The sequence below is a fragment of the Crocuta crocuta genome, unplaced genomic scaffold (assembly GCF_008692635.1).
Source record: "Crocuta crocuta isolate KB4526 unplaced genomic scaffold, BGI_CrCroc_1.0 scaffold64, whole genome shotgun sequence".
Classification (NCBI taxonomy): domain Eukaryota; kingdom Metazoa; phylum Chordata; class Mammalia; order Carnivora; family Hyaenidae; genus Crocuta; species Crocuta crocuta.
The window spans coordinates 5,038,752-5,051,385 of NW_027530640.1; the positions used below are offsets into that span (position 1 = coordinate 5,038,752).

The 12,634-nt window shown below is 36.9% G+C and overlaps 1 protein-coding gene across 1 annotated transcript in view; it reads right to left on the reverse strand.

The window, feature by feature from the left end:
* MEIKIN (meiotic kinetochore factor) overlaps positions 1-12,634 on the reverse strand; it is a 98,397-nt gene that overhangs the window by 53,776 nt on the left and 31,987 nt on the right. Inside the window, exons 8-9 of the mRNA XM_077768917.1 lie at positions 6,943-7,007; positions 1,051-1,121 (exon numbers count right to left, since the gene is read on the reverse strand). Of these exons, the coding sequence (XP_077625043.1) occupies positions 1,051-1,121; positions 6,943-7,007 (136 nt within the window). The remainder of the gene's footprint in view (positions 1-1,050; positions 1,122-6,942; positions 7,008-12,634) is intronic.

Below are 12,634 nucleotides of genomic sequence, written 5' to 3' on the forward strand. Positions count from 1 at the left end.
CTTTTTTGAAACCTCTCAGTCCTTTACCCTCTATATCCTATTCATGAGCTCTACAGGCAAAATTATCTTGAATTCATGCATGTTTCTCCATCTCTCCTACAAAATATCCTAGTCAAAGCCACCACAATCTTTTTTTTTTCCCCCCGTTTTTTATTCTTTACTTTTTGAGAGAATGCATGCAGGGGAAGGATAGAGACAGAGGGAGACAGAGGATCCCAAGTGGGTTCTGCACTGACAGCAGTCTGATGCAGGGCTTGAATTGATGAATCATGAAATCATGACCTGCGCCCAAATTAGACATTTAATGGACTGAGCCACCCAAGTGTCCCAAAGCCACCACAATCTTGCACCTAAAATATTTGCAACTTCATAATAAGGAGTCTTCCTATTGACAGTCTTGCCCTTTTTCAATCTTCTCCCCAATGCATACAATGACAATAAAGTGTAGTATAAAGAATACAGGTGTTAGATCCAGAAAGACTTGCCACAACTCTTCAAACATACTAATTAATATCTAAATCTATTTTTATCAGCTATAAAATAGGTGAAAACAAAACAAAACAGAAAACAAAAATCTTAGGTGATAGGAATGCTATAAGGAGAAGATATGATTTATAGAAAGTACCTAGTACAATGCTTTCCATCGAATAGTCACTCAAATACTAGATCCTATTACATACAAAACAAAATTCAAATTCCTCTCCAAAGATCTCTAGACTCTAGGACTAAAGTGCTAATTCACAAATACTCCTCAGCAGAAAATACTGCTCTGGCTACACAGCAAATGTCTTATTTTCACCTTAAATTAATGTTTAATAGGTATCCAATTATGCAAAAGGATTTTGGGAAATCTGTGAATTTTAATTCTCTTTCATTAAATCTATATGGAGTATACATGCAAGTAACAATAACATTAATTTCTAAATTCAAAAAATGTTTGAAATTATTGACTTAAATAATTGAAAAAAATTCCTATAAAACTGTTAATTAAGAATATGCTCTATATTCATGAAATTTATGGTTTATGTAGTAATTCTGCTTAACACTTGCTTTTTCCTTTGTTTTTTCAGGGGCTGAAGGGTAAGTTTTCTCAGCAAGTAAAACTTCACAAGCTGCATTATCTGTAAAGAAAAAGATAGTTCAATATTTTAATTATTTAACCGCTCTTTAAGTATAGAAAACAGAACTCAAATTTGACAAAAAAAACCCTGATTTTAATGACTGCATCTTTTTAATAGTTCCAGAAGAAAAACTTAATATATGTTGAACAATCTAACTACCTATAGATAAGAGCTCCAGGTTTCACAGGAGTAAATATGCTATGTGCTATTTACTTTTCAATTAATAGAGAAAGTTGTGTGTGATTAAAATTCTTAATTAATTATCCTTTCATTTCCACTTTTCTGTATTTTCAGGCTCTCCTGAAACTTCTCTACTGAAACTTTTCTTTTTTTCTTTCTTTTTTTTTTTTTTTTTTACAAATAGTTTATTGTCAAATTAGTTTCCACATAACACTCAGTGCTCATCCCCACAAGTGTCCTCCTCCATGCCCATCCCCCCCTCCCCCCACATCCATCAGTCCTCAGTTTTTGTCAGCATTCAAGAGTCTCTCATGGTTTGCCTCTCTCCCTTTCCCCCACCATTTCCGCCCTTCTTCTCCCCCTTGTTCCTCCGTCAAGTTCCTCCTAATCCTCCTATACGTGCAAACATATGGTATTTGTCCTTCTCTGCCTGACTTATTTCGCTCAGCATAACACCCTCAAGGTCCATCCATGTTGCTACACATGGCCAGATTTCATTGTTTCTCATTGCCATGGAGTATTCCATGGTATAGATAAACCACATCTTCTTGATCCATTCGTCCATTGATGGACACTTAGGCTCTTTCCATGTTTTAGCTATTGTGGAGAGTGCTGCTATGAACATTGGGGTACATGTGCTCCTATGCATCAGCATTTCTGTATCCCTTGGGTAAATTCCTAGCAGTGCTATTGCTGGGTCATAGGGGAGTTCTATTGTTAGTCTACTGAAACTTTTCTATCAGCATTTAAAATATACTCAGGACTCTTTCATCTTACCAAAAACTTTATCTGTACCCAATACCCGTCATGCTACATCCCCTCTCTCCTCTAATCCACAAGCATGTCCACATGTACTAACATAACTTCCTCTCCTCCTGTTTATTCCCAAACCCACAGCAATCTAATTTCAGGTCCCACCAATATGAGCAGAAACCTTTCCTGCCCTACCTTATCGGACATCAGTACAACAAGCATGAACATTTTCCCTCTGGTCCCTTTTATGGCTATTCTTCAGTCCTCACTCTTCCCTTTTTTTCTACTCTCCAGACTCAATCCAAAGCAACAAAAATCTCTTGACTGTCTGCTTTGTGCCAATGTTACTTAGCATGTGTACTTAAGACTGCAAATTTGGCTTTTTTTTATTCTTAACACTAGTACCTTGCTTTAAGGCCTCAAGAGATTTCTCTTGGGATTATTTCAGTACTTCTTCATTTTAGCCCCTCTGTACTCCACTGCCCACATTTTATACCTAAAATACAAGTCTAATATCATCTACTTAAAACTTTTCCAAGGCTTTCCTCCGCATTCAGGTTAAAACTCAAGCTTCTTAGCATACAAAATCCTGATTTTTGTCATGCCTGCCTATAATACTTATACATTCCCAGCTTCGTTGCAGAGGGTAATTAGGTTCCTAGATACAAAACAGGATACTCATTTAAATTCGAATTTAAGATAAACAAATAATTTTTTAGTATAAGTATATGCCATGTAGTAGTACAAGCATATACAATATTTATGACATAATTATATTAAAAATTATTTGCTGTTTATCTGAATTCAAATTTAACTGAGCATTCTGTATCTTTCCGTACTAAATCTGGCATCCCTTGAGGCTAATCACTTCACTCATCTTCATCTCCTAAAATAGAGAGAAGTAGTAGGTTTGAGAGTTCTGTAAGAGACAAAATTGGTACCAAGATTTGGTAATAGATTAAGTCTAGGAAGTAACAAAGAGGAAGGTGTTAAGGATGATTCCTGTGTTATCAGTTTGCTAAGCTACACTTGATAAAATGGAGGACATTGGTGGAAGACCAGATTAGGTCTTGGTTGTGACAATTTTTAGTCCTCAATCCATGCTTTATTTAATCTCTTGGTAACTTCTGTTATAGCTACTCCTAAATGCTAAAGTGTTCCATTTACATTCTTGTTGCATGTCTGTTGTCTATTACACTTCCTAGGTGATCTCATCTGATCCTATGGCTTTAAAACTTCTATATTCTTGACTCTAGATATTTATTTATATATAGCTCTAGTCTCTGTCCTAAATTCCATACTCCTGTATCACAAACTGATTTCATTACATCTCTACTTGAAGGCTAATAAGTCTCTCAATGTTTTAATATTTTATTGAAGAGTTCTACATACACAGTAATAGGCACAAATCTTAAATGTGTATGTATTCACCCATATAATCTCCACCGAAATCAAGGTATAAAATATTTCTAACACACCAGAAGTTTTCTGTATGTTCTTTCCCAGTCAGGACCCCCTTTCCAAAGATTACCACTATTCTTACTTCTACTACCCACAGCAGTCTTGCCTATTCTTGAACTTTATATGTATGGAATTACACAATATATACATGTTTGTGTCTCCATTATTTCATGAAACATTATGTACAGGAGTAGAGAGATCAAATTCAACATTTGAAGCTAAATTCTTATCATTCTCCCAACTTGCTCTGTCCTCCAGTGCTTTCTCAAGAAATGGTATCATCATTAATCCACTCGCTTAAGCTAATAAGTTTAGACTCATCCTTGACATTTACTTTTTTCTTACCCAACATCCAGCTTAATCAGGAAATCCTAGTGCATCTGCCTTGAAATATATTTCTGGAGGCACCCAGGTGGCTCAGCCAGTTAAGGATCCAACTTCGGTCAGGTCATGATCTTGCAGTCCATGAGTTCGAGCCCTACACTGCGCTCTGTGCTGACAGCTCAGAACCTGGAGCCTACTTCAGATTCTGTGTCTCCCTCTCTCTCTGCTCCTCCCCTATTCATACTCTGTCATTCATTCATACTCTCTACAGAGTCTCTGCCTTTCTCAAAAATAATAAAACACTTAAAAAATATATACATTCCAAATCAGACCACTGCTACTACTCTAATCTCATACACCATTATCTGACCCTACAATAGTTGGAACACCATCTCTTTGCCTTCTTAGTTTATTCTCTACATAGAAGCCAGAGTGATTATTCTAAAATACGTATTCAAGGAATGGCTGGGTAGCTCAGTCAGTTAAGTATCCAACTTGAGCTCAGGTCATGCTCTCACGGTTCATGAGTTAAAGCCCCATGTTGGGTCCTGTGTTGACAGCGCAGAGTCAGAAGTCTGTTTCACATTCTACGTTTCCTTCTCTCTCTGCCCCTCCCCCACTCGTGCTCTGTCTCTGTCTTTCAAAAATAAATAAAAACATTAAAAAAAACATTTAAAAATATGTATCCAATCACACCATCCGACTTCTCAGCACATTTAGAATAGAATTCTTACTCCTTATGATGGCATAGGAGAATCTAAATTATACCACTTGACTAATCCCCAACACAATTATAGTCATTCATTTTTTAAAAACTCATTTTGCTCCAGTCATACTAACCTCTTTTCTCTTCTTCAAACATGCTGTGCTCATTCCCATCTTATTACCTTTTCTCTTGTTGTTCTCTTTGTCCAGCATACTCTATCACAGATTTTCACATGACCCACATTCAAGCTCTCTACAATTGTCATCTCCTCAGAGACACTCATTCTAGAGACTTTTAAATACAGAGAACAAACTGAGGGTGGAAGGGAGTGTGGGAGGGGATGTTGGTGATGGGCATTGAGGAGGGCACTTGTGATGAGCACTAGGTGTTTTATGTAAGTGATGAGTAGATTTTGAGAATCTACTCCTGAAGCCAAGAGCCCACCATATACACTGAATGTTAGCTACCTTGACAATAAATTTTATCAAAAGATAAAATCAATAAAAAAATAAAATAAAATTGTATCCGTAGGGGTGCCTAGGTGGCTCAGCTGGTTGAGGGTCCAACTCTTGATCTTGGCTCAGGTCATGATCTTGTGGTTCGTGGAATCAAGTCCCATGTCTGGATGTACACTGACAAGACAGAGCCTGCTTGGGATTCTCTCTCTCCTTCTCTTTCTGCCTCTCCCCTGCTCACACACTCCCTCTCAAAATAAATAAATAAACTTAAAAAAATAATAAAATAGCATCCCTACTCATATCCTGTTTTTACCATGCTTTATTTTCCTTTAATACTCTTATTCTGATGCTAATACATATTCATTTGTTTATTTGTTTATGATCTTTTTTTCTCCACTATAATATAGCTCTGTTAGGGCAAGGACTCTGTCATGTTCCTGAGCAACTAAAATACTTTGTGTCACAATGTAGGTGATTAATGAATATTTGTTGAATGAATGGAACTAATGAATGGCGTGATGAGGTGTCTCTGAAACATCCAAGGGGAAATGTCCAGAAGGCAGCTGCATATAATGGTTTTCGTCTCAGAGGAAAGTCTAGATTGAGAGAAAACCTGAAAACCCTGCTTTTTATAAGACAACTGTACATATTAGGGGTAAATTTTTAAAAAGATTAAAATCTAGGATCTAACCTTGAAGAACTCCCATATTTAATGGCTAATAGTAGCAGATTAGATTGCAAACGAGACAGAGCAGGAGTTACCTGGTAAGTAGTTACCTGTTTATATGTTTGTCTCTATGACTAGACTATTTTCTAACACTTAGATAAGAACCTGATATAGGAACACAGCTGGATTTTTTGAATTAAAGAAGTAAAAAATAATTCTTGAGCAAGATGTGATTTAATTTTAAATTTCAAATTAATCAACCACATAAAATAAAAGTAAGAAAAGAAAAGCATACATAATTCGAGAATCACTGTTCTGCCTTACTACCAGGCTTTATAAATAATATTTTCCACAGCCAAAGCAAAACTTTTTATTGAGCAAGACCTAAGTAAAAACATGATTGCCTTCAGAACCCTTCCCACTTTCACCTTTGATAACCTCTCTCCTCTTATTCACCAGCTCCCTTACTCTTAGATTTATACAAAAAACTCTGCTTCTAATGCTCACCCTCCAGGATAGTAGATGCTACTTCTTTGAAAGATGAGTGCTTTTACAAGTTTAGTTCTTATCACTTGATTAATTTCCCTTAGAACAGCTACAATTTTAATCATTTTTATACTCAGAGCTCCTAACATAATACCTGACATTTAGAAAATACTCATTAGCAGTATTTCTTAAAAATGAAAATGATGTAAAAACCTTTTGTTTTTCTTTTAGTTCATACAAACTTACCTACTAAGAGTAAAATCAGCAATCTTTTGTTTTCCCACAAATAAATGCTATAAAACTTGATTCAGGAAATAAAAATGGAAATCTGGGATAGAGCATGGGTTAATAAGGGTGGAAATGTTTGGCAAAGCTTATTCCAATAGTAGACTAAATTATAGAGTGCCTATAATGCAAGGCACTGTGTTTATCCTTTCATTTTCAATCATCACACATAATTGCAATATAACTGCTTATTGATTATCTTCCTTTCCCATGACTGAAACTTAGGAAGCAAGGATTTAATGTTACTCTTTACTGGTATATACAGCAACAATTAATACAGAGTATATGTGCAGTAAATATTTATGAAATGAATTAATGATGGGTGTTTTAGTGATAATTAAAGACCCACTTTCTAACTTCACATATCTTCATTTCTTAAAATATAACCAAGCTAAAAAGCACTCAGTTTCTCGGGCTACCAATTTTCTTAAAATATACTGCATTATCACAAAAATAAAGAAATAGAGAATTATGAAAATGATTAGTTTCACTGTTTATTACCTGATTCTGAGTGTGAAGTACTCTTTGGTTTTGAAGAAATATTTTTGTCCGCTAATGTCATCACTCTATAAGAAGAACAAATTAATGATTATTCTTAATCTTTCATTAACTTTCAAGAATCTTCAAATAATACTTACAATAAAAACATTTATATACTGTCAAATATCTGTAGAAAGAATGTAACTGTTTAAAAAATGTCATCATATCTGTACGAACAAATAGTTCAATAAAAGGCAAGATATTTATATTTTTCAGGGTGAGACGATACATATAGAGGACAAGGTAGACTGTTTAGAAGTAGAAAGGCCAGGGGGCACCTGGGTGGCTCAGTCAGTTAGGCATCTGACTCCCGCTCAGGTCATGATCTCACAGTTTGTGAGTTCAAGCCCCATATCAGGCTCTGTGTTACAACAACTCAGAGCCTGCAGCCTGCTTCACATTATGTGATTCCCTTTCTCTGCCTCTCCCCTCCTTATTCTCTGTCTCTCTCTGTCTCTCAAAATAAATAAACATTAAAAATAAAATAAAATAAAAGAATCGGAAGACCTGGGTTTAAAAGCCTTGGAAAATTTACTTAACATGTCTTGATTCTTGGTTTCTTCATTCATGCAAAAAAGAATGGCAACCTTGTTTCCTAGGATTCTTGAGGTAAGAATCTCAAGTGACAGGAAAGATAATACTTCTTAAAAAGTAATGTCCTTTTCTCTTTTAGAAATCACACCATCCTCAATTCGATTCAAATGTGTATGAGAACATTACAAGAGGAATACAAAAGGATGAAAGATCAGTGTTTGACCACCGAAATGGGATTTTTGGGTCCCTAGCAAGACAATGAAGTTGAAACCCAAATATGAGAAGATGATTTTCTAAATTCCTACTGCTGGTTTATTGAACAATTGAACTCAGTAGGCAAAAAACAATTTTATTCTATACTTTCATCTTTCCTCTTTAAATTCATCCTGTCAAAAATAGTACTTTCTTGCTCCTGCATGAACTTCCAGGTGTATTCCATTACTTCTGTATACTCCCTTATAATAAACAGTAATTTAGGGGTAATAAAACTCCCAGTGTAATATCACAACACCAGATTCATATTATCAAATTACATTTCTTCCTTTTTACAAGTTGGGACAGATTTAGACTCAAAACCTGCAGTGAGGAAATCAATCATGGTTGTTTTCTTCTCTATTTCTTGTTCCTTTTCTTCTCCGTTTGGTAACTACTCTTTGGGGTCCTCTGGCATTGCACTATGGAAAAGGAGTTGTAGAAAGGGACATAAAAGGTCTTTCCTGATCTTGGCTGATATGATTATAATATTGGTACCCTCTGAGTATGGCAGACAACCAAATGCTGATTCTTTCATATGTGAAATATTATGAAGGGTTCAGTGGTAAGATTTACTTGTGCCTGTGGCTCTCTCACTTGCTGCTATTTATGATCTCAGCTTTTGCATTTGCTGACTCTTCCAACTGAGTTTACCTTTTCCTTCATAAGTCATACTGGGCATGATCTTTTCCAAGATGATCCATAACTGACTCTCTTCTGTGGGATCTATATCTGCCCTACAGGCATTATGCACAAATATTTGTTGTGCCAAGCTCTGAAAGTACATCTAATTTCCCCTTTAGTCTGTCATTCCAAAGCATCTAAGAGTCTGCTAACAGACCTTCTTGCCTTTAGACTTTTCAGATGTCAGTCAGAAACCAAGTTCTAGGGGACATACGTCAAACTTTTCAAATGGTTCTCTTGAAGCCTCCTCTCTTATGTTGAGAAGAGTGAATAATCAACCCCCCTTCTTGCTTATAACACCAATAACTCTAATCAAAGAAATAAATATTCTTGGTCATTTCATCCTTTCAGTGCATTCTTGGCACTTTATATTCATTTTTTAAATAGTTTATTTATTTATTTTGAGAGAGAGCACACAAAAGCAAGTGCAAGCAGGGAAAGGCAGAGAGAGGGGGAGAGAATCCCAAGCAGGCTTTGCACTGTCAGAACAGAGCCCTACACAGGCCTAATCTCACAAAACATGAGATCACAACCTGAGCTAAAATCTAGAGTCCAACCGAGCCACTCCAGTGCCCTTCACCTTTTTTTCTTCATTGTTAAGTAGGCTCCATGCTGAACATGGCACCCAGTGTGGAGCTTGAACTCATGACCCTGAGGTCACAACCTGAGCTGAGATCAAGAGTGAGATGCTTAACCAACTGAGCCATCTAGGTGCCCCTTTGCCTGATCTTAAATACCTTGGAGATTGGTGATGGGCAAATGTATAAAGCACTAGGTTTTGACCCCACATTTTACAAACTGTACACAGATAAATCTATACAGATAGGGATGGGGTAATTGTCATTTTATTTTGTTTTCACCTATTGAGGTCACTGTTCAAACTCCAAGACTACCTGAAAGCCACATTTAACATCCTGCTAAATTCTTCAAGTTTCTCTTACCATATATAGGTGAAAAAACAGAGTTTTACTATTCACTACAGAATGTAGGAAAAATTCAGGATATGACCACAGACAGATTTCTCCTCCATGCCTTCCAGTCCAGAGGATTGTTGCTAAGAAAAAAGGAACAGAGGCTTGGGAAATAAGCAGTTTGACATTGGGAACTGACTTCTCTCCATCACGCCCTAAATCTGGAGGCAGGGGTACCAAGTGGGCAGATGTCATTAGAAGAGGTGAAGAAAACCACAGCAATTTCTTACTTGACACATCCCCAAAAGCAAGAGAATCAAGAGTAAAAATGANAGTGGAGGAGGGAGAGAGAGGCAAACCATGAGAGACTCTTGAATGCTGAGAACAAACTGAGGACTGATGGGTGTGGAGGGAAGGGGGAGATGGGCATGGAGGAGGGCACTTGTGGGGATGAGCACTGGGTGTCATATGGAAACCAACTTGACAATAAATTATTTACAAAAAAAAAAAAAAAAGAAGAAGAAGAGGGGAAGAAAAAGCCGAAAGTAGAGGGGGCATGTTCCAAACTCACTTTGGGAGGAGACATCCGCACAAGGTGGCAACTCAACACAAAAATCAGAGTTTAGAATATTCAGTCAGGGAGGAGACCTCAAGCCCTCCCAGAGAGTCCTTTAATTTCTATAGACTGTGAAGGAGTTCACAAGGTTCTAAATACGAAGGTTTTAATTTAAGATAATGATTAAAAAATAATTTAACTAAAATAATAAAATTTTAATTTAAATACAATGCATAAGATGCACAAATTAGAACCAGAAAATCTAGCATAGGGCTGCTGTGCCTAGATGACTCTACTACAAAGGTTGCAGAAAGGTAAACAAGTCAAAATATGCATGGAGGATTTCAATGAGACTCAAGGAGTCTCGGGTAGCAACAAAAGTCAATGCAAGAAAAAAATCAGTAATGCAAGACCTCAGGCCCTATATAAGCCTTTAAGACTTTATCAGTAGAGTCTATCCCCAGTACAGAACCAGTCTTAAAACTTGAAACATAAATTAATAAAAGTACAGAGACAACTTGTGGGCCCCAAACACCCTTAAGCCCCCAACTTTACCCCTCTCCTACTTCTAGCTTGCTCCTATGCCTATATACCTATATTTAGGGTGACCATTTATGCAAACTGGGACCTTTCCAAGAGTAAAGGGAAGATCTATTAAAATTTATGTCAGAAAAACAGTCACATACCAGGACTGTCCCAGACAAATCAAGAGGGATGATAATCTACCTATATGCCATCCTCAGGAATATGGAATGGGGAGAAAACCTGTAAGACCCAGCATTCACCCAAAAGAAACATTTTACTATAAGTAAATGAATGGCATTAATAGTAAGTTTTTTCCCAGATAAATAGGAAAGAAGAGAGATGAGAACCTATGACAACCTTAGCTCAGTTATTTTTAAAAATAAATTACACCTGGTACTAATATTACACTGTATGTTAACAAATTGGAATTGAAATAAAAACTTTAAAAGTGAGAGAGAGAGCCAGAGAGAGAAAGCTAGCTATATTTTCTTCACATATCCAAGTGGTACATTTTATTTTTTAAACATAGGGCAACACTTAACAGGGACAGAAAATAAGATCAGATACACATAATCAAGCACTGTATTACATTTGTTCCATTCCAAATACAGGCGACAGTCATTGCAGTGGGTCTACACATATCTTTTCAGCAATATACACAAAACTCTCTTCATTAGGTACTATATTTGTGAATGTGCTACTTAAAGAAAATGCCAAACTATCTAACAGTTAACAGGTACTTAAGACTGTTATCGTTACTATCCAAACACCTCTCCCTCCTTCCTAAGAATATATTGCATGACAAATTGTGGAAGGGATTTAAAAACCGTCAATCATCATTTCTCTCTGCTGTTATTAATAGCTTATCTTTAGAATTTTCACTGTTGCTCACCTTCAATTTGTAAAAAACAGTATCTTTGAAGCACAATAAAGTGAAGTACAAATAAAATGAGGTATGACTGTACCTTTTCTTCAAAAATGTTTTACCACTTAATTATAAGCATATTTATGAAGAGGCTATCACACTAATATTCTTCTCTCACTCTACACAATTTCCTAGGTGACAACTATGCCTTCAGCCCAGAATATTTCCCTTGCTATCTAGGCTAGAATATCCAATTACTTGCCTGATAGATCCACCTCAAAGTGCTGTAGGTATTTCAGTGTTTTTCATACTAAAATCATCTGTCACCCAGTTCACAACTGTTTTTCTATTTGTGTTCTTTCATCCAGTAAATTAGTTATTCATCCAGTTTCGTAAGTCAGAGGGCTGGGGGCCAACTTCTACTTTTCTCCCTTAACTAACCAATCATTTAAAACTACTGATCATCCCTTGGGGTGCCTGTGGGCTTAGTCAGTTAGGCATCCAACTTCGGCTCAGGTCATCATCTCACAGCTCTGTCAGTTTGAGCCCCTAGTCGGGCTCTGTGCTGACAGCTCAGTCTGGAGCCTGCTTTGGATTCTGTATCTCCCTCTCTCTCTGTTCCTCCCCAGCTTACACTCAAAAATAAATAAAAATTAAAAATTTTTTGAAAAAGGGGGGGGTGGCACCTGGGTGGCTCAGTTAGTTAAGTAGCCAACTTCAGCTCAGGTGATGATCTCGCATTCGTGAGTTCAAGCCCCATGTCAGGCTCTGTCCTGACAGCTTGGAGCCTCAAGCCTGCTTTCAATTCTGTGTCTCCTTCTCTCTCTGCCCCTCCCCTGCTTGTGCTCGTTCTGTCTCTCTCTCTCTCAAAAATAAATAAAAACATTAAACGTTTTTTAAAAAATAAAAAAAAAAACTATTGATCATCCCTTCTGAATTGTTCTCAAGTATTTCTTTTTGCTATCCTTGCTGAAGTTCAGGTCCTAATTATGCCTCACTTGAAATGCTACAATAATCATTTCTTCAATCTAATCACTCTGTCTACTCCATCTTTTTCTTTGTTGCAAAAGTGATTGTTCTTTTTTTGTTTTTTGTTTTCAAGTTTATTTATTTTTGAGAGAGAGAAAGAGAGGGAGAGAGAGATACACACAAAGTGTGAGCAGGGGAGGGGCAGAGAGAGAGGGAGACACAGGATCCGAAACAGTCTCCAGACCTTGAGCTGTCAGCACAGAGCCTGACATGGGGCTCGAACCCACAAACTGCAGGATCATGACCTGAGCTGAAGTCGGATGCTTAACTGACTGAGCTACCCAGGTGCCCCAAAAG